The sequence below is a fragment of the Vicia villosa genome, unplaced genomic scaffold, assembly GCF_029867415.1.
Source record: "Vicia villosa cultivar HV-30 ecotype Madison, WI unplaced genomic scaffold, Vvil1.0 ctg.000030F_1_1, whole genome shotgun sequence".
Lineage (NCBI taxonomy): Eukaryota > Viridiplantae > Streptophyta > Magnoliopsida > Fabales > Fabaceae > Vicia > Vicia villosa.
In genome coordinates this window covers 434,466-462,387 of record NW_026704964.1, presented here as the reverse complement: position 1 = coordinate 462,387, position 27,922 = coordinate 434,466, and the positions used below count along the sequence as shown (strand labels likewise).

The window sequence follows — 27,922 nt, the reverse complement described above, 5'->3', positions numbered from 1 at the left end:
TATCCTGCTACAGTCAACCAAATCAACAAACCACCGAATTCTCTGATATCTGATACCCTGCTTGATCTCATCACGGAGGCCATTATCGAATTTGATGCATTTCGAAAATTCACCAGCCTCATCATTGTTGTAAGGAGTGTAATATTTTGCCAATTCTACAAACTTGGCAGCATACTCTGGAACTTTCATATTGTCTTGCCTCAGCTCCAGAAACTCAATCTCTTTCCTCCCACGCACATCCTTAGGAAAGTAATTCCTTAGGAATTCTCTCTTGAACACAACCCAAGTGATTGCTATTCCATCAGTATCCAGCTCTGTTTTGGTAGCAATCCACCAGTCGTCAGCTTCCTCATATAACATGTGAGTACCATATCTCACTTTCAAGTTCTCATCACAGTCAATCACTCTGAAAATCCTCTCGATTTCCTTCAGCCACTTCTGAGCACCTTCAGGGTCATGAGTGCCTTTGAACAACGGAGGGTTGTTCCTCTAAAAATCTCCTAACTACCTGTTAGTACCAATACCAGCTCCATTGGGATTCCATCCAAGCACACCAGCAATCATTCCTAAAGCCTCAGAAATTGCATCATCGTTTCTTCCACCTCTTCCAGCCATTTCTCTGCTTAAATCACAAACAATTTAGTTAGAACAAAAGTATCGACAAGTTAACTCGTACTAGTCGCATACACAGGGAAGACTGACACAAGACTCTAGTCACAACGACCGACTATGCTCTGATACCACTATTGTAACACCCTTCTAAACCCCGCAGTAATCAAATAAATTATTCAAAGTATATGAAAACAAGGGTGCCACAATTCAATAATTAATAAAGCATCATACGTCTATGTCATGCATTCACTAAGGGAAATTCATTATAAAATTATAACACTTCATGTTAACACAGCGGAAATTAAATCGCACGGATAAGTTCAACATCTTTAAAACTTTATCCTTCAAACATCAAAATAATGATTAGAGTTATAAAACATGAACTCAAAACTCGCGTCCCCAGTGTTATAATATCAGAGCATGACACCTGATGCTAAGCTAAACGCACTGACTCATGAGTTAATCCTCACCAAGTCGAAAAGCCGATATCCTCAATCTGAAAATGACAACATGTAAAGGTGAGTCTCATCACAATTAACAAATATTATTGCATTACAAACAACAATATATCATAGTTATATTATTCACCCAATCGTTCCATATCCAGACGTTTCATCATCACACAATCACAACACCATCAAACCATAACATAAAATACATTTATCCAGGTCATAAAAAGTCATGCATATGTATGAACAGATACTATGCATGTGGTACCAACATCATCAATGGGAATAACCCACCGACCGATCTAACATCATCAAGTACGGCCCTGCCAGCATAATTCCACACAATGGGAATTATGCCCTTCACTGATCCAACACATCATCATGGATACAACCCTCAACAAATGATTATGAATGAATGCAAACATACATAAAACATACTTATACCATCATCAATCTATGAGTAACATCATCTCATACTCAAGTCATCATCATCATCATCATCACCGTTATCAAGCATGTTTATATATATTAACATCATTCAATTAAATTATAACATCAATCATTAATACAGATTATTTCATCCAGTTCATCATGATCAAACGACACTCAAAACAGGCCAATATTTTAAAAGTTACGCATCATCAAACTTTCAAAAATTACAAACAGCAAAATTCTGCATTTCACGCTGGCTATACGCGTACCAACAGAGCCAGATTTCCACACAAACACACAACATACGCGTACCATACGCGTATGAACATGAGCTGATTTCTTCTCAAAACACAACATACACGTACCACAAGGCCATACGCGTACCAGCTCTTCATCATACGCGTATCAACAGAAGGGCGTATTTTGGTGCGTAACGGGGCGCGTACCACCCCCTCATATGCGTACCATACGCGTATCACGCGCAAATGGGCAGAAGTCCCTAAAACTTGCAACTTACCTAGTTCGTCTTCCTCGCGATTTCACTGTTACAACATGCAATTTGGATTCTAAAACAGAAATTCTGCACTCTTAAACATATAGGATTCATCTATCATCAATAGTTTAGTACCTTATATCAATTTCACTCATTACAAACCTAATTCTACTCAATTAATTAGGAATTCAGAATCATAGATTCAATCCATAGATGAACACAACAACACAATCACAATACAAAACCATTGATCTAAACAATACCCCTAATCAACATCATTACCTATAATACAATAAGAGATATTAATTGGAGAGTCCCCCCTTACCTTAGCCAAGAATTCTTGATTGGTCTCTCCTTCTATGTTCCTCTTTCACGTTCCTCGTGTTCCAAAACCTTCAGTTCTTTCACGTTCTATTTCTTTCCCAACTTCCTTCTTGTTTTATGAAAAATAATATTATAATTATTAAAAGGCTTTATTAACTCACACCCCTTTTCTTGCTAACATCATCCATTGGCCCAATGCCTTAACCTTTTATCTTCTAATTTCATTTTCCATAATTCAAAATAATTCTAATATTAATTCAATTTCTAAATTAAATTAAAATTAAAATATACGGGTCTTACATAGATGATGTGTTTTGTGTTTTGATTGATGAATCTGGTGATGTTACTGTTAAAGAACAAATGGTCGTTGTTATTCGCTATGTTAATAGTGAAGGTTTGGTAAAATAAAGGTTTCTTGGCATTGTTAAAGAAACAAGTGCTAAGTCATTTAAGGAGGCACTTGAGAAGTTGTTGTCTATTAATGGCTTGAGTTTATCTAGCATTAGGGGGCAAGGGTACGACGAAGCTAGCAATATGAGAGGTAAGTTTGATGGTTTAAGAACTTTAATCCAAAATGAGAATCCATCTGCTTATTATGTGCGTTGTTTCGCCCATCAACTTTAATTGGCACTTGTTGCATGTGCTAAGACTCACAAAGATGTTAGTGGTTTTTTCGGTAAGGTCAATATTGTAACGCCCGTATTTCGATTTATTATTTAATTTGGACTTTTTGGTATTTATTGAGTTTTGGCGTATTTGAGTGATTTAGTCGGTATTATTTCGGGATAGCGTATTGATAGTTAATCGAGAATTTTAATATTCTTAGTATTAAAAATATTATTAGAGAAATATTTGAAGTTTTGGGAATTATCCGAGTAATTAAGATTAGACCGAGAATTTGAGACATAGAGTAATAAGGGAGTATTAATTTAGTAAGTGGGCAAAGTGAATAAGTGAGTTACTGTGCGTGTGATTTTTATAGGCCCAAATTGGAATAGTGGAGAAGTGAGGTATACACCTAGGTTTTTAGAAAACCGAAAACATAAGATTTGGGAGCAATAGAAGAGTAGCAGTGAAGCGGAAAATAGGAGGAAAAAAAGGTGATACATGAGTTGTGTCGGAAAAGAGAAAACAAGATATTTATGCGAAGCCGAAAAGCTTAGATTCGACCAGAATTTCAATAGGAGGAACGGATTGTAGAGCAGACTCAGAATACAAGGTAAAGGTGGAGTTCTTGCTATATAAATAGGGATATGATGAACCGTATGTGAGGGGCACCCGTGTCAGCTTCTGACCTCTTCTTGCGACTCTTCTTTGCACCCTCTAGGCTGACACGACCGTGTCCTGTGACACGGGCACCCGTGTCAGCTTCTGCCCCGGGGCTTCCTTGCTTCTTTTCCTTCCGTTCTGGTGCCATTTTCTCGGTGATCCTTCCTTGGACCTGAAATTATCAATAACTACCAACACAAGCGATCAAAAGCATTTTTTATCACTGAAAACTATAATGACACCCATTTGTAAAAGATGAAATAACTTAATCAAAACAATGAACTGACGAACCACCGTGTTAACGAATTGGTTAATTTTTGCCAAATAATTGATGGAACCTAAGTGAAATTGGTGACCGATCAGAAAGACAACATAAGAAACCCCAAATTTGTAGAAAACCTAGTGGACTATGGGCCACCTATTTTCTGTCACACAACTTTCCGTAGCTATATCCCCAGAAAGAACCCAGATATTTTGGTTTCGTAGGCATATCTACGGAAAATACCCGTTATTGCAACTTAAGAAACTTTCGTAGAAACTCTCTCGCATTAAAAGAAGGAAATACCTTTGCCACCGCATTCATCAACGCGGTATCGCGGTTCGTAACTATCGCCTTAGGCATCTCGACTTGGTCCTTCAAAAGTGACTGACACACCTCTAATGTCCATGTAAAATTATCCTTTTTTTCACACTCGAAAAAAGTAAAACCAACAGCATATGTCTTCTCAGTAGATGTAACACCAACCACCTCAAATAATGGAAGAGTATACTTGTTAGTTTTGTATGTAGAATCGAAAAATGAGCATTGTCGAGAACGTGTTGAACAACTTTATCGAATTCGGATGAGTCCAAAAAATGTTTCAGACCGTAACTCCATAATCGCAAGTTCTGTACTGGGACACGTAACTATTATCATACAACAATTTCAACAGTTGTTGCATCTCACTTCTATCTCCCCTAATCGCCTTGTTAGTGCAGTACCAGATGTTATACACTTGCCTTATATTTGATACATTGTCGTGTTCCTTCCGTTTCAATGTGGCAAGTATATTTTTCGGTTGGACAAGATTCAAGGTCATGTCACTGATACATACATGTCTTCTCTTTCGGTTTGAGCCGGCATACACTAGGATGACCTTGTAACTTTGAGCACAATTCATGGTTATGCAAACCATAAATAACACTAAATTTTCACTTCTTGCTAGCCAACATGTAACTACGAATTTTAAAAGGACATTCACATTTTATACTACCCGTGTCGTCTCTTTTAAAATTTCGTAGAGGAATCTGGTATTTCCGGAAAATAGGGGACATAAATGAAAATGCATTAGCTGACTAATAGTATCAAGGGGTGGATTAAGAAATTGGCAAGGTGCAAAGCAGAACATGAAACGTGGCCCAATAACTCCAACGGCTAGTAATTATAAAACGGCTAGTTTCTTTTCCATATTTTTCTTTCACCTTCACTCTCGTTTTTTCATTCCTTCACTTTGCAACACTCATTGCCACTGTTACTGTCTCTTCCTTTCATCTCTCAACAAATTTCTGAAAGGAAGAAGAAAAAGTGGACGGCACTCTTCCAAAAACCCTACCCAACCTTGCCTTTTTGGTTGAAAGTTTCTTATCACAATGACTTTTGAAAGAAACTCTCCTGCAAGATGCTACATGACACCGCCGCCGTCTTCGTGGAAGTCGTCAAGACCTTTGCGTTCTCCCACTGTGCCGTTTTCTGAGAGAAAGAAATCTCCTGCTTCTGTTCATAAAGATGATCTTTTTCATGTCATTCATAAGGTTCCTTCTGGGGATTCTCCTTATGTTAAGGCCAAACAGGTTCAGGTAAATGGAGTTTTCATTCCTTAAAGTTTCTATTTTTATTGTTTTTTTCTTCTGGGTTATGATGTTCTTGGTTGGTCTCTTTGAATTCTTGGTCTTGAATTGATATTTCTATTGAAAGTTCTTATTTTTCTCAGTAATTTTTTTGATGGGTTGTTGTTATCAGATTGCTTTCTTTTTATAGTTTTTTTGTGCGTGTAATGATTGTGAATTTGAATACTGCAATTACAGATTTGAAGTGATTTTTATCAGTTTATTTTGTTTCTTAGTTTTTTGTTCAATGATTGGGAATTTGAATTCTTTGTTTACAGTTGGTGGAAAAGGATCCAGGTAGAGCTATTTCCCTTTTCTGGGCTGCCATTAATGCCGGTGATCGCGTTGAGAGTGCTTTGAAGGACATGGCTTTAGTTATGAAGCAATTGAACCGATCAGATGAGGCGATCGAAGCGATCAAGTCATTCCGCCATCTCTGCCCTTCTGATTCTCAGGAATCTCTTGACAACATCTTGGTTGAACTGTATAAGGTATAAGGATTCTCTTTAGTATTTGATTGGTGAAGAGTTTTAGGATAATGTGTTTAACAGCTTATGTATGTATTGTATGTTGCTGTAGAGGTCAGGAAGGGTTGATGAAGAGATCGGCATGCTTCATCACAAGTTGAAGCAAATTGAAGACGGTATGACGTTTGTGGGAAGGTCGACGAAACAGGCGAGGTCTCAAGGGAAGAAAATTCAAATAACCGCTGAGCAAGAGATATCGAGGATACTAGGGAACTTGGCTTGGGCTTATTTGCAAAAAGGCGATTATAAAACGGCTGAAGAACATTATAGGTGAGCATTTTATTAGATGGAGTCAAAATGCATTTTCTGATTTTTGTTTTTCTTTAGAGAGAAGTAATAAAAGTTCCTTATTTGTTTCTTCCAGAAAAGCACTTTCCTTTGAGGTTGATAGGAACAAACAGTGCAATTTGGCAGTATGTTTAATGCAAATGAACAAGATTACAGAAGCAAGGTTTCTACTTCAGGCAGTAACCGCAGCAACGAAGAACAGAAAAATGGACGATTCTTTCGTCAAGTCTTTTGAACGCGCTACAGAAATGCTGCGAGAGATGGAATCAACATCATTAGTAGATCCAGTCAAAGATAAAGGTGATAAGTTTATAGAATCTCAGAGATTTTCAGGGAGGAATAACATGTCATCATCACAATACTCCACACCGAACACGGAGAACTCGAGTGGAAAGAACTCAGATAATATGGTTAAAACTAGGACAGAAAATAATTGGTCTTTGACTTCTGATTCCGAAGAACCTCGTCATTCTCACGCAAGGAGAAGATTATACGAGTCTCCCGATCCTTACGCAAAACCAAAACGATCATCTTGGGGTTTCAATAATCATTCAGATTCTAAACCTTCACCTGTTACTTATCCTAATGAGAAGGTTCCATGCATAATTAAGCCAAACTCAACACAGAATCAGTTTTTTCCAGATACCAATGCAAGTTGGAGAACAAGGACATTTGAAGATAATACTGCAGTAGTAAAATATGGACCTACAACAACAGTAAAGCAAGGAAATACAATAACCGTATACGGATCTGGTACGATACATCCTAAGAACACAGAGACGGCTGTGAAATTCACAAAGAATGACGATAACAACAAATCTGATACAAATGTGAATGGAGCCAAGGAATTTGCAGCTTCTGTTGATAGAACTGACCAACAAGATCAAGGTAGTGAAAAATATCTATATCAAAACTACTATTAGTTTTACCGATTTTATTGACAGTTACTTGCTTAACAATCTTCGTATGAATTTGCAGACGAAAAACCAATTCAGAAGAAGAGTTGGGCAGATATGGTAGAAGAAGAGCAACAAACTGAAGAATACGAATTCTTCAAGAATGGATATACAAATTTTGGTGCTGAAATGTTCAGTAACGAAAACGAAGACTCAAACATTGAGTTATTGAACTTGAAGAATGGATATAATGCTGCACCTGTTAAAGATCCTTTATCGAGGAATCCAACGGTAAGGCGTTCGTTGTTTACGAATCCGGGTGAAAGGGATTTATTCACTGGAGAAGAGAAGCTAACAAGAAGAGTGAGGTTGCAGGTTTTTCAGGATATTACTTCCTCATCCTGAAAACAAAGCAACCTTTACCTAAGATTTTTATTTGCCTCTTGAAGTAACCAACAATGTCCTTATTATGTTAAGATTTTATTAGACCCTTATCATGGTTTAGCATTCAATGAAGCCAATTTTTGTTTTTGATTAGTAGCTTAGTTTATTCTTTCATTCATCATAATCATGTGTTTTATTTGTAATGTCTTTGTAAATCCATGATTCTGCAGTATACAAATATACAATATATACAATAGTTTTTTTGGCATAATCTTTTTTAATGAAATATTAGAGCAAATGGTATGAATATTTTGTTATGGTTGACAGTGAAAGAGAGTTCAATAGAAAAATGTTGTTGGTGGTTTGTAGAATGAATGGACAAGGGTGACTTGGAGGATTTGTGAACATGAATACAATAATGAGTTCTTCCAAGTGGCATGTTGAATGGGTGATTCCCATGAGAAATACCGAAAATTTCAACCATTTAATATTTTATGTAGAAAAATCACATAGCCATATATTAGAAACCTTGGGTTTAAGACAAAAATAAAGCAAAACACCACTGATAATGTTACAGAATCAAAATTGATTTTACGGAGAAAGAGGTCAAAGGCTTCGCAAAGTAATTGGGGATACTCTTTCCACTCTTAGTTGTTATTCCACACACAAAAAATCTATTATGTCTCATATAGACACGCCTATTTTGTCATTTCTCAGACCAATTTGAAGAGACACCCCTTTTACGTTAAAATTGAATCCGGATATGCATCTCCGTATATGTAAAAATAGCTTCTGAAAATACATCTCCGTAAACACCATTTATTCAAACAGTTATGAGTGGTTCGGAGATGCATCTCCGGACGCTTTTGATACATATCCTGAGTCAGACCTCTTTCCTCTTCCTCCTTCATTTTCTAAAAAGTTCTACAAAAACTCATTTGAGCTCTGCAACGATTTTACCTCTGCAAGCATTCAATCAAGCTTATATTATTGGAGCTCTTTCCAGCATCTCATTACATGATGTAATTTACATCCAAACTTCTCCTTCTCATCAATCAATATCATTAGCTAAGTTTTTCAAAATTTTGTTTCTTTTTATGTTTTGATTTGTAGTTAATTTTTTAAAGTTACATTAGTTGCTTTAGATACATTAGGTAATACTGTGAATAAAATAGGTTGGCTAGAAGAACATGCATTGATCTTTTGTGGGACTGGTAAGGCAGAAAATGAGTTTCTATCATGGGAGTAAAATCGCAGCTTTGTCTAGAGATGCATCTCCGCATTTGCTCTACATAGTTTTTGGAGATACATCTCTGAATTTGACTATGGAAAAAAAGTGATTTTGTGGAATTTTTGAACTTCTTCGGACATGCTGTTTATATTTGTCTTTGTTTCTAACGCAGGTACAATGACTGATAACAGTGCTGGCCAGATTAGGCTCGGGCGTTTGTCTCAAACTGCGTCGGTACAATGAGAAAGAGTTGCGACAGTGAGGACTACGAGGCCACGAGTTACTAAAAACTCGTTTGATGGTACATCTACTTCGCAACCTCGACCATCTGGTTCTCGTAGCCAACACTCCCAGGCATCTCAAGCAAATGATATGATGCAGCAGAACCCGAGGTTCCTTAAATCCCTGTTGACCTTGAAGCCCAAGAGAAAGTTGCTGCTGATCCAAATTCCCCATTAAAGAGTTACCTGTGAGGGCCATTTGACTCCTCCTCACTTTATAATTATGCAGATCATGTTGTTAGGCATGTCTGGTATGGAAAGGTATATTTCTTTTCTTTTGCAATACATATATTGTCAACTAAATAAATACATAGTGGTGGTTATATTTTCTTTTTACAGATATGTGATTGTTTGAAAATGATTAACCACAACAGAAAATTTTTGGAGCTGACACAACCTACTGCTGCTTAGTTTGTTGATGATATCTAATATTCCGATCTTGCTGGTTTATATTTTGTTGCATACGTGACCATAAACCCCGATATACTGGTGGCTTTTGCTGAGAGGTGACACTCAAAGACGTTATATTTCCTCTTATCTATAAGAGAGATGACCATTACATTGGATGACTTCTCTTGCATCCTGCATCTTCCCATCAGGGGAGATTACTGGACCACAAGATGATCAGTTGAGAAAAAGGCGCTGACTTGATGGTCTCCCAATTGGAGGTTGACCCAACTGAGGCCGCACGAGAGACACATGACACTAGAGGTGTTCATGCTGGGTTTAGTATTTTGGTAAAGCTTTATAAAAACCATGTGTACTGGGCCTTGGATGCCATAGGTGATGGTATGCAGGTTGAGTACCACTAACATTGCGCATTGAGGTGTTAACTTTTGTTCCTGGTTGGCACGTCCATGTTTGTGGACAAAAATGAAACCTATATCGATAAGGTCTACTGTTAGGAGTGAATTATCAGTATTTTCATGTGTTAAAAGAACTACCTTTTGATCTAAAGTTGAGCATATCGTATGAATTTGAGTGATTTTATGATTAGAATTGAACTTTAGAAGTTTGATTCTAGTTGTAAAGCAAATCGAATCACTTTGGGTGTTATTGATGCAGGTATTAAGGCTGAGAAGTAATGACGAGGAAACATGAAAGCGTAAGGACACTGGAGACACAAAAGCACAAAGAAGTGAGATAAAGCAAAGGTCGCGCTACAGCAGATTTGGGCGAGGCGCGCCAAACCCTCTAGTCCGTGCCGCACTCCCCCGTGTCGTGTCGCGCCGCGGTTGCTTCGTTAAAAAGAAAGACTGTTATAATAGAAGCCCTAATCCTCATAACTGATATATCTTTGGTGAGCGAAATTCAGAGAGCATTCATATTCCAGAGCTGAAAACAACATTCGACGGAGAATTCAACATCAATCGAAGATATTCCCTTGATTAAGATGAATCCCTCTATGAAGTTTTGTGTGTTCTTCATGTCTATGGAGAGCTAAACCTCATTGTGTTGAGTTTAAGGTAGTAGTTAACCTATGAGGATGCAATAACTTTGATTAATTCCTGTGAACAATTGTTTAAGTTTTATTATCAATAAAGAACCTTGCTTTTATTTTATATCATTGTTGAACTATCAATCGAGAGATAGGGTTCATACTTTTGCCCTAGGTTTTTATATTGACTTATTCTTAATTTTCAGAGATGGGATTGTGAATAAGTTTTCATAAATCATTGTGTTTAATTCCCTTTATCTTTATAGTTATTTTGAAAGATCGAATATCATACCGGTAGAGGTGGCTCTAAATTGATCTTAGACATAATATTTGTTTTGAGGATGAATGAAGATAATAGCATATATAATGGTTCACTTGTGGATTAATTGATCATTGCATACGAATAGGTTGATGAACCCTAGAACTCAACATATTCATCACCATTGTTACTCATTCTTTAAGCTTTCAGTCAATTAATTATTACTTTCTTCTACGCACTTTTAGACTAAATAATCAAAACCAATGCTTTTTACCACTCATTATAATTTGACTATAGAACGACAATACTATTGACTCAGTCTCTGTGGATACGATATATTAGAAAATATTTACCCAAAATGCTTTCAACAAATTGGCGCCGTTGCCGGGAACTGTGTCAATATTGCACGCATTGCAATAGTCGTATTATTTTTAGTTATTTACTTAATTTTAGATTTTTTGTTTAGTTACTTAATTTTAGATTTTTTGTTTAGTTACTTAACTTTAGATTTTTAGTTTAGTTCCTTTATTTTAGATTTTTAGTTAGTTACTTTATTTTAGATTTTGTTATTGCAATAGTCTTTTAATTTTGATTTTATTATTATTATTATTATTATTTTTTATCTTGTCATTTCACTTGTTTGCTAGTTTTGTAGATTTTTGTTTGTCGGAATGTTGGACCCAAATATAAATGTTGCGATTCATGCTTAAAACGAGATCCTAACTCAACAAATGGAGTATCTCCTTCAAAGTGTGTCACAGTTCACACCTCAAGTTAATGAGTTTCATGATATCAGATGGTGCACACCGGAAGATGCGATGGAGTATCATATGGCTAACCATGAGTATCAATAACAAAGGCTTTCACACTATAATCAAGGTTATCAAAGAGGACCCTCTGAGTTAGAGGAAACCATGAATCAATTCATGCAATTCTCTTTAGCCATTCAACAAAACCGAGAAACTCAAGATGTTCAACTTACCAAATTCTTAACCGAGCAAAACGTAAGTCAAGTCTCAACTTTTCAAAACCCTATGACTTGTGTAGAAACTTGCAATACTACTTCTATAAGGAGTGTAAAAGTGATTGGTGAGGATGTTGGAAAGAAGAGAGTGGAGGAGGAAGTTGATGACAAGGAAGATGTTGTTGAAAAGGATAATATAGAGTATGTAAACATCAAGAAAAATATAGAAGTTGAGTATGAGCTCTCAATGAAGCTACCTTATCCAAGACCTCCTAAAAAAGTAGATGATGTGTTAGTCGAAGGAACAAAAAAAAGAGGATATAATCAAAGAAGTCGTGAATGAGTTAGAAACTTCAAAAGTTGAAACTTTTTCAAAAGAGAATATGGTGGACTTAGAGTTGAAGAAGAGTAGTAATGTAAAGGAGCATAAACTCTCATTGGAATTACTTCCTCTACAAGTTCCTAATAAAGAAGGGAATGAGAGTCATTACTTTCGGCCAATGGAAATGTTTAGCCGTTTGCGAATCACCATCCCATTTTTAGAAGGTTTAGAGTTAAAGCCAAAATGTGTCAAATTCATCAAGGATAGGTTCTCACAGAAGAAGAAATTAACGGATAAGGAGGTTATCTCTCTTGAGGAGAGGAAAAAACAAAAGAAGGTAGAGAGATCACGAGTTGAAGTGGTAAGAATTAAGGATGAAGAAACCAAACAAGCAAACATTAAATACTTTTCGGGCTTCACATTGGTAAGAAAAGCACCCAGAAAACGAGACAATGGTTGAGGATTCAACCATGAACCGTCGAGCCATGCGAAGTTAAATGAGGCGCTTCGTGGAAGGTAACCCACACTTCTAATGTTTTATTTTATTTTGTTTATTTTTATTTCAGGAAATAATAAGGGGACCTTTCTGGTGATAGCTAGGAAGAAGCAATTGATATGCAATACCCTTTGTGAGTCAACCCTCTCGGGCTTGTTTTGAAACATTGAGGTCAATGTTTAGTTCAAGTTTGGGGGTGGATTTACTCTTTTGCATTTTTTTCAATTTTCTGTTTATTATCAGTTTGTTTTATCCCCAGTTTAGAATGAGTAGTTTCTACAGCATAATGAAAAGCTCGAGCGAAACAATGAGAATGCCAACAATGAAGCAGCATGCATGAAAGTGGTAGTGAGTGGAAATTTTTGAAAAATTATTTTTCCCTTTCTTTTTCAATAAAAGTGACAAGGCAGGTATGAATTTTCGAACTCTAACTCTTAGTGTGTGCATGAAACTTAGGTTGTTAGTAAATTCCGGTAGAAGTTCTTTATGGTACACAATTTTTGTTGGATCAGCTTAGCCTTAACCATTGTGAGGAAAGCTTTCCATTGTTTACTATATGCAGGAGACCATCGATTACTTTGACATGTTTGTATTTTTCTAAACCGGTTGTCGCATCGTTTTGTGAAAATCTGTGAAAATGACTTAGGCACTTGTTTGATAATTGAGAGTTTCTTTTAGCCTATTCCATCTTAAAGCTTATTTTTTTCTGTGAGAGTATGATCCTTTGCTAACCATTCTTTAAGACTGAGGTCAAGATAAATATCATAATATGCACCAAGAAAAACATCTGGTGAGTTTTGATCTCAATAAAAAGTTTTGTTTTGGACCATCAACCATAAATTTTGGTGATGTGTTTTCTCTTTTACCTTTATAGAAAGTAGGGGAGCATTCATAGAATCTGGATACAGGTTGATCTCCAAGTTGGGGAGATTCATAATCAAAGGAAGAGTAAGTACAGGTGGTGTTTTACAAAGAACAAAAAAAATTCGTAGCTTGAGAATAAAGAAAAACAAAAGAAAGACAATGTTGGAACCTAGAAAGTTGGAAAAAAAAAGAAGGAAAATGTTTGAAGAAAAGAAAAGAAAATATCGAGCTACGAAGGAAAAGATGAACGGGCAAGAAAGTTAATGGCCTAGAGAAAAAGGAATGAATTGTGATTAGGATGCTTCCATAGAATAGCAACAACCTTTGAATATCTTCTTTTCTTTGAATCTTAACCATATTACAACCCTATAAAGACCTTCCGATTCTCAGATTTCACAGGACTTGATGCCCACAATACGGTGAATGTATGATATGAATAATTGTTGATTTAATTGTTTGGATGAGTGTTTTAACCCCTCTTTTGTTCATCATATTTTCTGATGAGAGTGATTAGTGTTGAGTTAACTGCGGTTGTGTAGTGTTTTGAACTTCTGGAGGTAATTTTCTTTTAAAATTTGTTTCATGTGCATGTTCTGAGTTTGTAGGGAGATGAAGAGTATCTGAATTGATTACTGATTTGAGCCATTTGAAAAACTTTTTGAAAAACTTGTTGCATGGTTGTTGGTATATGTTGTTGTCTTCACTGAGGTGAGTAATTTTGTTTAGGGACAAACAAAACTCTAAGTTGGGGAGAGTTTGTTAGGAATGAATTATCAGTATTTTTATGTTTTAAAATAACTACCTTTTGATCTAAAGTTGAGCATATCGTATGAATTTGAGTGATTTTATGGTTAGAATTGAACTTTAGAAGTTTGATTCTAGTTGTAAAGCAAATCAAATCACTTTGGGTGTTATTGATGCAGGTATTAAGGCTGAGAAGTAATGACGAGGAAACATGAAAGCGTAAGGACACTAGAGACGCAAAAGCACAAAGAAGTGAGATAAAGCAAAGGCCGCGCCACAGCAGATTTGGGCGAGGCGCGCCAAACCCTCTAGTCCGTGCCGCACTCCCCCGTGCCGCGCCGCGGTTGCTTTGTTAAAAAGAAAGATTGTTATAATAGAAGCCCTAATCCTCATAACTGATATATCTTTGGTGAGCGAAATTCAGAGAGCATTCATATTCCAAAGCTGAAAACAACATTCGACGGAGAATTCAACATCAATCGAAGACATTCCCTTGATTAAGATGAATCCCTCTATGAAGTTTTGTGTGTTCTTCATGTCTATGGAGAGCTAAACCCCATTGTGTTGAGTTTAAGGTAGTAGTTAACCTACGAGGATGCAATAACTTTGATTAATTCATGTGAACAATTGTTTAAGTTTTATTATCAATACAGAACCTTGCTTTTATTTTATATCATTGTTGAACTATCAATTGAGAGATAGGGTTCATACTTTTGCCCTAGGTTTTTATATTGACTTATTCTTAATTTTCAGAGATGGGATTGTGAATAAGTTTTCATAAATCATTGTGTTTAATTTCCTTTATCTTTATAGTTATTCTGAGAGATCGAATATCATACCGGTAGAGGTGGCTCTAAATTGATCTTAGACATAATATCTGTTTTGAGGATGAATGAAGATAATAACATATATAATGGTTCACTTGTGGATTAATTGATCATTGCATACGAATAGGTTGATGAACCCTAGAACTCAACATATTCATCACCATTGTTACTCATTCTTTAAGTTTTTAGTCAATTAATTATTACTTTCTTATACGCACTTTTAGACTAAATAATCAAAACCAATGCTTTTTACCACTCATTATAATTTGACTATAGAACGGCAGTACTTTTGACTCAGTCTCTGTGGATACGATATATTAGAAAATATTTACCCAAAATACTTTCAACATCTACCTTTAATACTTCACCGACCTGACTGCGATCCATGAGTACAGATGAGGGGCCGCCTGTTTGGTCTTCCTATACTCGAAACTGGACGAGAGTTGTCTTTGGAAGACAAAGCTGATGACAGAGAATTGCACGCTGCTTAAGGTAATTTCTTATCACTAATATTTTCATAATTCATTTGTTACACTTGTTACTAATAATTTATTCGAACCATTTTCAGGGATGGATCATCTCTTACTTCCCTCGCATCACCGGGTGGGAAGTTGTGGCTGACTACAATAAGGACTGATCATGTGCAACCACATTTGTTCAATACAGGGGGAATGGCGCAGTCGAGCCATTTAGAGTCTCTCTTGATCGTATGGTAATATATGACGTTTGCTTTTGCCCATACGAGGATCACCGCCAGACATGTCTGTTTGACGTCATCTCCTTATACTCCGGATGACTGGCATGCAGGCCATCTATTATGTATCCCTATCTACCAGAACGAATGACGCGCCACTTTGGCTACATGCAGATCATTCCGAGACCTCCCTATGTGGTCGCTCCTTCCGGCGTCCGTCACAAAGATCTTGATATTATACTTGATGATTTCGAGAGTCACCTGGTACAAGAGGAGTATCGGTGCGAGTCCAGTCATGTACACTGGGCTTATGCTGAAGCCTACATGACATGGTTCTATAGAGTATCACACCCTGTCATGACACCAGACGCTCCTAGAGAACCACACAGGTCAGCTAACCTGGAGGTACTTAAGGTTCAGAATGAGCAGGCCGAGAGCTTGACGACATTTTGTCGGCGTGTTGTGGATATGGAGCAGAGGATCCATAGAGGAATGACTCTTTCAGGATGGTACTCCCCACTTAGCCCTCATAGAGACCATGGTTGCCAAGCTATAAAATGATGTGATGTACAGGCGGCGGAGGAGGCAGAGGGTTAGACATACCCATTGGTTAGTTTATGTTTGGATGTTTTACTTTTTTGTATTTTCGGACAAATGTTATGTATTAAATTATGTTTTGAATTAATGTATGACTTTATATTTTCATTTAACTATATTTTACATGGATTTTACTTTGATTTTGGAGATGTATTTCCGAAATAAATCACCCTTCCAACTCTTTTTAAAGGATTTTAAAGAATATTTCGGTGATGCATCTCTAGATACACTCAAATAACATACGGAGATGCATCTTCAAGCCATATTAATTTAAAATGGAATGAACCTAGAGATTTTGATGCGTTCGGAGATGCATCTCCGAACATATAAATGACCATTTTTGTTTTTCAAGGGTGTCGTATGCCCATATAAAAGTGGATAAAGTAATTTCTAGATAATATTAGTAAAAGTAAATGACCAAAATGATTGTGGAGCAGGGAAAACAAGGTTGAGCTAGTACAATTTTTTGAATCTTATAAGTCCAAACCTTATTAATGAAAATGTTATTTAGTATTTTAAAAATGAAGAAGTGAGAAGAAAATTGTAGTGCAAAAACTGGTCATAGACAAAATATCATCCTTCATTTGTTTTAGATTTGAAAAATAGAAATCGAAAGCTTTCAACAATGAAATCTAAGGCTTTGTTTGTGACATTGGAGGGAAAGAGATGGAAGGGTTTTGGAAAATAGGAAAGATTGAGTGAAATGAATAGAAAGATTTTGAATAGGAGGGTTTTGGAGGATTTGATTTTATTTATAACACCAAAAACCCCATAAAATAGGGGAACTCAAAAATTGTATTGAAGAGGGGGGAGGGTTTTAGATGACTTACATAAAATTTTCAAATATCTTTTAGGTTGTTCTAATATTTTGAAAATTAAAAATTTAGTAATGATAATGACTCTTTTATTATTCTAAACAAAATTATTTTTTCAAAAAATGTTAATTTTTTTTTTATATTTTTTTAAATTTTTGTTTTCAAAAACTTTTTTATTTTGTAGTCGTTCTTTTTATGTTTTATTACTTATGAGTGTTTATGTTTTGAATAAATGGGGGAAGTTAATGGGAAAGTTGATTATCTTGAAATTATTGAATGTTTAGTGGGAGAAAAGTATTTCACCCCTACGCGACTCGTGTTTGAGAGACCGTATATATGCCTGATCTCTTAATATGTCTCAAGAAAGGGTATCACCCCTACATGGTTCATGTTTGAGGGCTTTATACATGTTTGGTCTCTTAGTATCTTTCAAGAAAGCATTTCACCTTACACGACTCATACTTGAGGGGATGTGTACATGTCAAATCTATTGGGTCAGGTCATTGAAAGTGGGTTAGGTTATATCTTGAATCTGATAGAGTCTGTTTCAAATAACAATTTGTCCAACAAACCAGGGTCTAGTGGAGGCAACTCGCCTGGTTGATCACGCTGACCCAAAATTGATACGGAGGGGATACTTGAATTAAAGATACGAGTGGTATACCACATTTATGGTTGATTGAAAATGTTGTGACCAAGAATTGAGAAATTAGCTTCGATTACCAATTATCATTAAGAAATCGTATCAATCATGAACAATCATTAAATATAAGAAAATGATCACAAAGAAAATACATATACACAACTTAGAGAATATACAATCGATAGTGAGTTTTCTAACTCTCATTGATACAATTATTATTGATATATATATTTCTAACGTTAAAATCTAATAACTCTCGTATTAAATACAAACAATTTTGTGTAAAGTTCACCAAATTGATTAAATTAAAATAATCAACCACCTTCCCGCACCTTTGTTTCCTTCAACGAAATAGTCTCAACCATTTCTCGTGCATGTTTGGTTTGACTTTTGAAAAAGTCAAAAGCAATTCTAGATGTTTAGAATTGATTCTGAATGATTTTAAAATGTTTGGTTAGGAAAAAGTAGAATTGATTTTGTTTTTAGAATTGATTCTATTTGAAGCTAGAACTTGTAGCTTCTGCCTCTAGAATTGATTCTTGATGATTTTTACCCTGTAATTTATTGTTAAACTCACTTTTACATAAATGTAACCAAACATAAATCAATTTTATTAAACTCAATTCTAATAAAATTAATTCGATCAAACTCAATTATATTATAATCAATTATGTCCACCGCCAAACCAAACACACCCGAAAGTGGTAATCATATCTATTTGTAACATTGACTTAATTAAAAATTAATCATATATACTTTTTGTTGCTTAACTAGTAAGAGACCCGTGCTCCCGCACGGGTAATTTAATTATAATATTGTGTAAATAACTAAAAAATATATTTACTAATTTAGAATCTTCAAATATTAATCATGAAATAAAAAATAATAATAAAATATTTGTTAATGTGATAACACATGAATGAGTCTTAATGTCATAATATTTAGATAATATCAAATACAAATGTAAAATTTGAAATGATTTATCTTTTTTTAAAATGAGCAGTATTCATATAAATTTAATTATATTAAATAAGCAAAGAAGAAAAAATATAATTGTTAGATGGAGAAAAAATTAATATTTAAAAATAAAGATTTTGTCTCTTAAATTAAAATAATGACTGATTAAAGTAAATTAAATATTTACTTGTTAGTGACCCGTGAGATAAATACGTTTTTAATGTTATTAAATACTATCATGCAATTGATATGGTATAAAATTATTTAAATACAAATAAATTTGAAATAAATTACTTAATATTAAATAATTATATAAAGAAAAAATTGACCCATGAGACGGAAAGAGAATAAAAATAATTTTAACATTTAAAAAAATAAATAAAATATGTATTTTGTTGATAATGACCCGTAAAATACAGCCTAATAACATGTAAGAACATGTGAGTTGGAAAAAAAAATGAAATCTAACCAATACAAATATAAAATTTTAGATATAAATGCAAAATTTGAAAGAGAAGAACACAAAGAGAAAATTGTGGAAAGAGAAAATTGTGGAAAGTGATGAGAAATATCCAAGGATGTTATGGAGGGAAAGAGGAAAAAATTAAATTGGACCAATGAGAGACAAACAATTGACTTTTGGTTATTGAAAAGTAAAAAAAAAATTAATGTTATATTGTTAGTTACATAATTATCCTTTTTTATTTATAAATGATTTTTAAGTGAAAGGACAATTTAGTCTGTTTGGTCAATTAATTTTAATCGGTGCATAATTTATTTAAAAACACTTATAAATATAAAATGACAAAATTTGTATAATGCATATCAATTAATAGTTTATTAAAACTATTATAAACAATTGAACATTTCTAAATATATAATCAATCATCATTTTAAATACTTATCAATTAGAAAAAATATAATATGTGAAATATTAATAAAAAAATAATATTTTAATTGAATTTCAAATGATAAAGTTGGAGTTGTTAAAAACCTATACGACTACATCTTAAAAACATGCACTATTGGAGTTTGTTATATATTTAGAAATGTTCAATTGTTTATAAAGTACTTAAATCAAAGAAGAAGAAAATTAGGAAGAACAGAGAGAGAAATAGGACCAAGAAAGAGAGAGGGGTGCACATTCACATTTCAATGCCAGCAGCATATGGTTGAATTGAAAGAAGAAAAACTGAAAATTAAAGTGATTTTCAAATAAATAAGCCATTGAAAAAGAGTTGGATTGAAAGAAGAAGAAAAATAGTTGATTTTGATTTGGTTGAGATTTTGTTGATTCATGTGTGATTTCCAACTATATTTCTACTTGTATAACCTCTTATTGCTTGAGAAAACACCGCCTAATCCTAATTTACATCGATCTCGACTAATAAATTATTTATTTTCAAGTGTAAATAAATTCCCCATCCCTTGCTTTATCAATTATACTCTGGATTGTGAGATTGCCTTGCTTTATCAATTCAACTTGAATTAAACTTTTTCCATGGAATTTGGTATCTCCCTTCCCTAAACGTGGCATCAATGGAGTCACTTGTATATAAGATGCTAGATTTTATGTGATCTTTTAAAATAATAGAAGGAAAAGCCTTTGGTGCATTCAACGAAGATAGAAGTATCAATTAACAAATAAATATTAGTAGTTTCAACCTTCCATGTAACAAAAAAGTATAATATTTTATGATAAGAGGAACTTCTCTTTTTATTCCACAATTGGTAATATGGTATATATATAATAATTAGATACTGGAGGATTATCTTCAGTAGCCATTGGCTCCACCATATGAGCCTTCATTGCAAGTGATTTATGTATGTTGATGTACTCTTGGATACAGCGCTGCTGAGGATGTGACAATAGAACTAACACATGACGAAAAAGAAGCCTTGCCGACGCATGTCCCCTCTCAAAGATATAACCCTCGTAGTCTGTAACATGTTCAAGAGTATCAACCAGTGTATCTTAGACTTCTTGGGGGAAATTGTCAGGGCCAGGTTTTTCATGAAGGTACATGATATCCAAAGTGAAGAGCCTATGGTTCTCAGGCCACTGATGTTGTGGGCGCTCAGTCGATATGCAGTAGAATAGAATCTAAAAAGGAATAGAAAACAACATATTACGATTCCTGAGTATGTCGTAACAAATAAATTTTGAAAACTTAAAACCAAGCATATGATGTCAGATTTACACAAACCAAGATACATGAAGTGATTTGAAAAACCACTGATTGCAGTCACTACTCACCACTCTTAAAATGCGACCCTGTGTACTGGATTTTTTTGCTTCATGAGCAGCAAGTTGGAACAAAGTAGTAAGGTCTGGTTGACTGCTAGATGTAGTAGCCAAAAGCCCTGGAATTGCTGCAATTGTTGACTCAACTTCACTGCTAAATTCTTTCCTCAGCTATAATAATTATTAAAATGCAACAAACAAAAAGTTCAGTACACGCTTTGAGCATTTATATTGCCATCTATGCTAATGTCCAATGCTAGATAGCACATCAAATTTGAAAGTGCAACAATATATTCTCAAAATCTGAAAAGGAAAGATGAAGATGATAAAAAAGAAAACATATTTCCATTAGATAGAAATGGCCAAATGGATCAACAATGAAATTTTGCTCAACCAATAAATCACATCTAAGTACAGATCATTTAATCCAAAACACTCGTAATGGTTTGAGTTACAATTTTCCTTTATCCCCAACCTTTAAACTTTGGTTTGTCTTGCATGTAGCCTACCCTCCTCATTGCTGGCTCTACAAAACTACTCCGCATTCGTTCAAATCACCTAAAATAGATTTAATTATTTTCCAACAATAAAGGAAAGGCATCCTTTCTATGTTAAAGGAGAGAAATCGTGAATTGCAAAAGAAATTCATGACTGATCAAGAGACAACAGTAAAACAGGGTTATCTATGCTATTATGGACAATGAAGATCCCATTCACAATTATCTATCATGATGGATGTTAGCTATAAAATAAATTTATAGAATCTATCCCTAATATCAAAGCTTCTTTAACTGTTTAGAATTCATTACTTACCAGCTGTCTTGTTTATAAGTTTCAGGGATCTAAGAACGTTTGTGCTATTGAACAATATATAATGTAGTCATTCAGATAACCATAAAATATGAAGCCATAAACCATTTAACTATAGCTTTAAAATCTGAACAAATCAAACCGGGAACCGGCCCATTACTGGTCTAGTGAGTGTATTAGACCAATTATGCATATGAACCTCACAACATATATTTTAACCTGTCAAAACTGCATAAACTGGCACAACATAGACAAGTCTGATTCAAAGAGAATGGCTACTGCATTTTTTGAAAAAATTATTATATATGGCTTACCTCGGTTTCAACTACGACTTATAATTAACAATATAGTTTCTATCTTCTACTTTCAGACAAGTTCACTCATGGATGCAACCGTCTTCACACCAAAAAAACTGGATCTAAAAAAATACAACCGAATAAGCAAGTCATTGAGACATAAGATTAACATCAGTTCATAAAACTCACTAGAAAAAAAACAAGAACAAAGCATTCACTTGGAAAAAAGGTACAATCTTTCAGTGATAATCAAAATGGCTTCCAATAAACTACTTATCAACATGAATGAAAAGGAAAATGGAACACAAATGGTGAAAAGAAAATACGCAACTGCACAAATGAGATTTCGTTGAGATGGTGGCAGAAGTTTGATAGTGATATCATTTGAAACACTAAGATCTATTAGAATCAATGAAGCACTGCCAATACAAAAAAGTTAGACATATTGTTTTAGGAAGCAAACCACCGAACTCGGAATCTAGAACCTCACACAACAAAAGAAAACATTCAGTTTACAGATCAAATTTGAGTTTCAACAACCATTTACAAATCATAATAAAAGCCTTAAAAATCTTACAAAACTCTTAATTAGATTAGAGATTTTCTAAATATGAACGCAACACACATTTACTACCCCAAAACGAAATTAAATCCCTGGAATAAAACAAAACATAACCAAGCAGATCCAAAACATAACCAAAAATTAAATCCAAAAACGAAATTATCATGCAAGTAGAACAAAAGATAGTTTAACCAAGTTTACCTTGGAACTACGGATTCAGAGAGAGCGAGACGGTGATAGTTCAAAAATGAAATCCACATAACCTTAAGGAAAAGATATGGCGCTTTAGGTAGAATGGTGGATGAAAGCTATGGCATTATTAGGGTTTGTACAAACATTTAGGGTTTGAGAAGAAATAAGAGGGAAGGAGATTTTGAATGGTGAAGAGAATATAGAACGTGAATGGTGAAGAGAGAATATAGAACGTGAAGTGAGAAGAGTGACACGTTGCAAAAGCATCGATTTTTATTGGACAGTAGAAAAGTGATAGGGTTATTTTGTTAAATACTAAAATGTCCAAATTGTAGTGTTAATTTTTATTTAGGAAAAGGGCACTTTAGATAGAATGGTCAATCTTTTATTATATGTTTGTATAGTAGATAGTAGATAGTAGATAGTAGACTTCACTACACAAAAATAAAACACAAAACATTATTCCACCTCAGGGCAAAATGGTAATTAAATCATAAAACCTGAAAGTGGTGAAGAAACAAAGAACAGCAAACACAGAAAAAACAACTGTGTTGGAAGAAGCATGAATTCTGCGCTTACACCTTGGAACCGCTGCTTCATTCCTCCAACCACCAACAAACCCTTCTCCTTCTCTCTCACCAATACCAATTTCCGCACACGCTGTTCAATCTCCATGGCCAACACCATCAAAACCTACCACTTATCAAACCTCACCCACACGGAGCTTAACTCCCTTAAATCTCGCCCTCGAATCGATTTCACTTCCATTTTCAACGTTGTAAGTTCTTTTCCCCTTTTCTCCTAAATGGGGTTTTCATTTTCACTCTAAAAATTGTTCCTTTTTGTCTTTTCAGGTTAATCCCATTGTTGATGATGTTCACAATCAAGGAGATGCTGCTGTTAAACAGTTGATACTTCTGTTATATATTTCAATTTCATAATGTTTTGTCCGTGCTCTTGTCTGGTTTGACTTTTTTAACTTCAATTTTGTGTATTTTTTTTTTTGTAGATATACTTCTAGGTTTGACAAAGTTGATCTAGATAAGATTGTTGAACTTGTCTCTGACCTACCAGACCCAGTGGTATACTATTTCTTTGCAACTCTTCAACTTGTGTTGTGTTATCATGTTATTTGAACATCAATGGACAATGTTTTAATGCTTGTTTTCTTGTTTTTCTATCTTTTTGCAGCTTGATCCATCTATTAAGGAAGCTTTTGATGTCGCCTACAGCAATATTTATGCATTTCATGCTGCTCAGAAGTCACCTGAGAAAAGTGTTGAGAACATGAAAGTATGTCAGTGCTGATTCTCGCTGTTTTATGCTGTAGTTGGAACAATAGGCTTGATGGTTCTAGACTTAATTGGAACTTAATTTAACTACACTGTTATGGATTATTAAGTTATAAATTGAAATATTCAGTGGTTAGATATCATTTTATTGCTATTGCATTAGATGTGTGTTAGGGTATGATTTTGTGAGTCTACATGTTCAAAGTAGTTGGTTGCGTCTTTATCGGGCAATGTTGTTAAATAGCGGCTATAGCAGTATTTTAGCGTAGTAGAATTTAAACTAAACACTAGAGCTTTTCGATACCCTATTATTTAGTATAAAATATTGTCAAATAGCAGTTACGGCAATACTCCATCACTGCAGTGTAGCTGGATTTGAACATAGTGCTTTTTTCCAGGAACCACAAATGACAACAGACAACACTGTTATTCTAACAATAAGTAAATGATACTAAAACGATCAAATCAGTAGGTTATATGTCCAGTTGTGATCATATGTCTTTTGAATTCTCATTTTTCCATGTATTTGTCGATAATTTGTTCTTCATTTCATTACCATGCTTTTTCATTAATTGTTCTTAGTGTTCCCCAATAATATCTTACTTATGCGAGTCTTGAATTTTCCAAAACTTCAGGGAGTCCAATGCAAGAGAGTTGCAAGAAGTATTAATTCCGTGGGTCTTTATGTTCCAGGGGGAACTGCTGTATTGCCTTCAACAGCTTTGATGCTTGCAGTTGTAAGTTGAATGCATGTTGTATTGCTTCTTTTATTGTTCAATGTTCTATAATTTTGGGTCTAGATTTTGCTGAATGTACATTGTTTTCTATACCAGCCAGCTCAAATTGCAGGATGTAAAACTATTGTTCTTGCAAATCCTCCCACCCAAGATGGATCAACATGCAAGGTATTTGTCTATATCGTATAAAATTTATAATAATTATGATGTAATGTTTCGTTTTTTTGAGTTTGACTAACGTTTTTCTGCAGGAGGTGCTATATTGTGCAAAGAAAGCTGGGGTGACTCACATTCTCAAAGCTGGAGGAGCACAGGTTTGTTGCATGATAATATACTATAAATAAACCTTTTTTGGTTTGAATATATTATCCTTTTAGTTAGATTAATTTTTACGTGTCATTGTAATATTAATTAAACAATAATAATTTGTCATTTATCTCAAATGTAGGCCATATCTGCTATGGCTTGGGGAACAGAAACTTGTCCTAAGGTTCGGCTTCTCGTTTAACTCATCTTTCTTGTTGCCATCTCTATTTGTATTTATTGTGTTCAGCTTTATATTTTTTGTATTCATTTTTTTTTTCTATATTAGTAATTTAGTATACTACATTCTAATAGAATTGCAAACTCTCGATTATATATGGTGAAATTTATCTAGTGAAGGAACCCTGTACTTGAATTTCTCACTCCTTACTGATTAGTTAAATGTCTTGACGTGTTCTTAGTTTATCGTTAACTTACGGTAACATAAATCTCGTTGCTTAATGAATGCATAGTGACCAAGATACCTAAAATTTATGCTGTGTGAGGTATCTTTATCGTAGTCAGTGTTTCTTAGGCGAATTCTAATCCTAATAATAAATACCACGATCTGATTCGTAGTTCGTATAGTTTTCTATCATTTCTAATTGTGAATTTGTGATGAACTTTTGCAGGTTGAGAAGATTTTTGGCCCTGGAAATCAATATGTCACAGCTGCAAAAATGATACTTCAAGTAAGTGTTTATATTACATTTGAATCTCTTGATTTGTATCCACATCTTCTATTGCATTTCGTTATTTGAATCTAAAAGTATCTTTCCATTTTTTTACAAAAATCTTTCTGCAGAACAGTGAAGCCATGGTTTCAATCGACATGCCGGCTGGTCCATCTGAAGTTTTAGTCATTGCAGACAAACATGCAATTCCATCTCATGTAGCTGCTGATTTGCTTTCCCAGGTTTAATGAGTTTTAAACTCTACTATTTGGTTTACGAACACTGTTCCTTAACTTATTTTCACAATAAAACTTGTTATCTTTTTCACCCTCTTAGAAAACTATACTCGTACTTAAGTGTAGTTTATACATTATTCTAAAAAGCTTCTATCTCAATTTTCGGGTTCCTTGTATATTGCTAATATCATAAAAATTAACTTACAATTTCAGGCTGAGCATGGCCCTGATAGTCAGGTTGTTCTCGTGATTGCCGGAGATGGTGTGGATCAGAATGCAATTCAAGAGGAGCTCAACAAACAGTGTCAGAGTCTTCCAAGAGGCGAATTTGCCGCGAAAGCACTGAGCCACAGTTTTATCGTGCATGCACGTGATATGCTTGAGGTCAGTCCTTAAGTCCAAGTTTATGTTTGTGAGCACTGAAAGCATGTTGATGAGTTAGGCTTTGTTTTGATAAGTAGCTTAATTAAACACTTATTACATAACCACTTATCATATAAGTGCTTATGCATAAGTTTTCTATAACAAACAATAAAATAAAGTCAACTGTTTTCATATAAGCTATTTGTTGTCTCATAAGCTATCATGGAGAACTCATGGAGATAAGCTGAAAATATTTTATAGACATGTAATACAAAATTAATATCTTATATGAAATATTTTCAGCTTATATAGGATCAGTCGAGTAATACAAAATTAAAACACATGCTACAATAAAATTATCTATTGATCTAGTTCCTTACTATGGAGGAATTTAAAATTATCACTCTATTTTTGTTTGTTTGCAATCAATGAAACAGTATATACTTTAAAGTACTACTTCTTTAGCTAGTTAAGTCTCGATCTATCAGCATCTATATTGGAGTTTCAGAAGTAAAAGTTACTTTTGCATCTTCTAGGCCATCACTTTCTCAAACATGTATGCACCTGAGCATTTGATTATCAATGTAAAAGACGCAGAAAAGTGGGAGAGTTTTATCGAGAATGCAGGTAATACAGTCTATGTATTCTTTTGTTGGTGCCTTTTGTGCTTCTGCATTCTGAATTCTTGTTAGATAACGACAATATGTCTCCTTGATGACGATTCAATTGCCTCTGCAGGTTCGGTGTTTTTAGGGCCGTGGACACCGGAGAGTGTCGGTGATTATGCAAGTGGGACAAACCATGTCCTTCCCACTTACGGATATGCAAGAATGTATAGCGGTGTGTCATTGGACTCTTTCCTCAAGTACATAACTGTGCAATCTCTCACAGAGGAAGGTCTAAGGAAACTTGGACCATATGTAGAAACGATGGCCGAAGTTGAAGGACTTGAAGCACACAAGCGAGCCGTAACATTGAGACTTCAGGACATAGAAGCCAGACAGGTTTCAAGATGATTCCATCAATCTTTTGCAATCTGTTACTAGCTCTAAATTTATGCCAACTGTTGAACCATTTTTGATTTATGATATTACCTAGATGGCTAGATTTATGTAACATTAGTAGCTAAACAGTTGTCATTCTACATCTTTGTAACAATAGCTGCATTTATATACTTTTGTAATAAATAATAATGTCCACCTGGTCTTCCTTGAACGTTTGGATGGAGTCATTTCTTGCTACAAGAGATATCTGAAATTCACTCAAATCAAGCCTAGTTTATATTGCAATTGTGTGAATAATAATATTTATAACATGTACAATGCACAAGTAGATATGAGTTGTTTGTAAGTTGTTTTGCATATATGGGTTACTTTCCCTTGCAACAACTTTACTGAATAAGAATACCCTCAAATAAAGATTTGTGAACCTATTTCCTTCTTGAGAGTGTGAGTATACATTACTCAAATGAAGGTTAGGGGTGTAATGTGGTCCAAACCAAATAGTTTGGTGCTTTAATTTTTCTTCCATCTTGTTTTGT

The 27,922-nt window shown here is 34.6% G+C and overlaps 2 protein-coding genes and 1 pseudogene across 2 annotated transcripts; 2 read left to right on the top strand and 1 right to left on the bottom strand.

The window, feature by feature from the left end:
- Window positions 1-5,079: 5,079 nt before the first annotated feature.
- On the top strand, window positions 5,080-7,799 carry LOC131622414 (protein POLLENLESS 3-like). Its single transcript, XM_058893444.1, has 5 exons — window positions 5,080-5,415; window positions 5,724-5,936; window positions 6,025-6,242; window positions 6,337-7,148; window positions 7,239-7,799. Exons 1-5 carry the CDS (start codon window positions 5,209-5,211, stop codon window positions 7,559-7,561), a joined length of 1,773 nt encoding a protein of 590 aa, XP_058749427.1. The 5' UTR covers window positions 5,080-5,208; the 3' UTR covers window positions 7,562-7,799.
- A 12,544-nt stretch (window positions 7,800-20,343) lies between these two features.
- LOC131622505 (uncharacterized) lies at window positions 20,344-21,462 on the bottom strand (annotated as a pseudogene).
- Window positions 21,463-23,256: 1,794 nt separating this feature from the next.
- Window positions 23,257-27,626, top strand: LOC131622447 (histidinol dehydrogenase, chloroplastic-like). The gene is made up of 13 exons (XM_058893476.1): window positions 23,257-23,555; window positions 23,632-23,684; window positions 23,787-23,859; window positions 23,969-24,070; window positions 24,705-24,806; window positions 24,903-24,974; window positions 25,058-25,120; window positions 25,255-25,296; window positions 25,742-25,801; window positions 25,915-26,025; window positions 26,233-26,403; window positions 26,919-27,009; window positions 27,121-27,626. The coding sequence occupies exons 1-13, from the start codon at window positions 23,340-23,342 to the stop codon at window positions 27,396-27,398; spliced, it is 1,434 nt and encodes a 477-aa protein (XP_058749459.1). The 5' UTR covers window positions 23,257-23,339; the 3' UTR covers window positions 27,399-27,626.
- The last annotated feature ends 296 nt before the right edge of the window (window positions 27,627-27,922 follow it).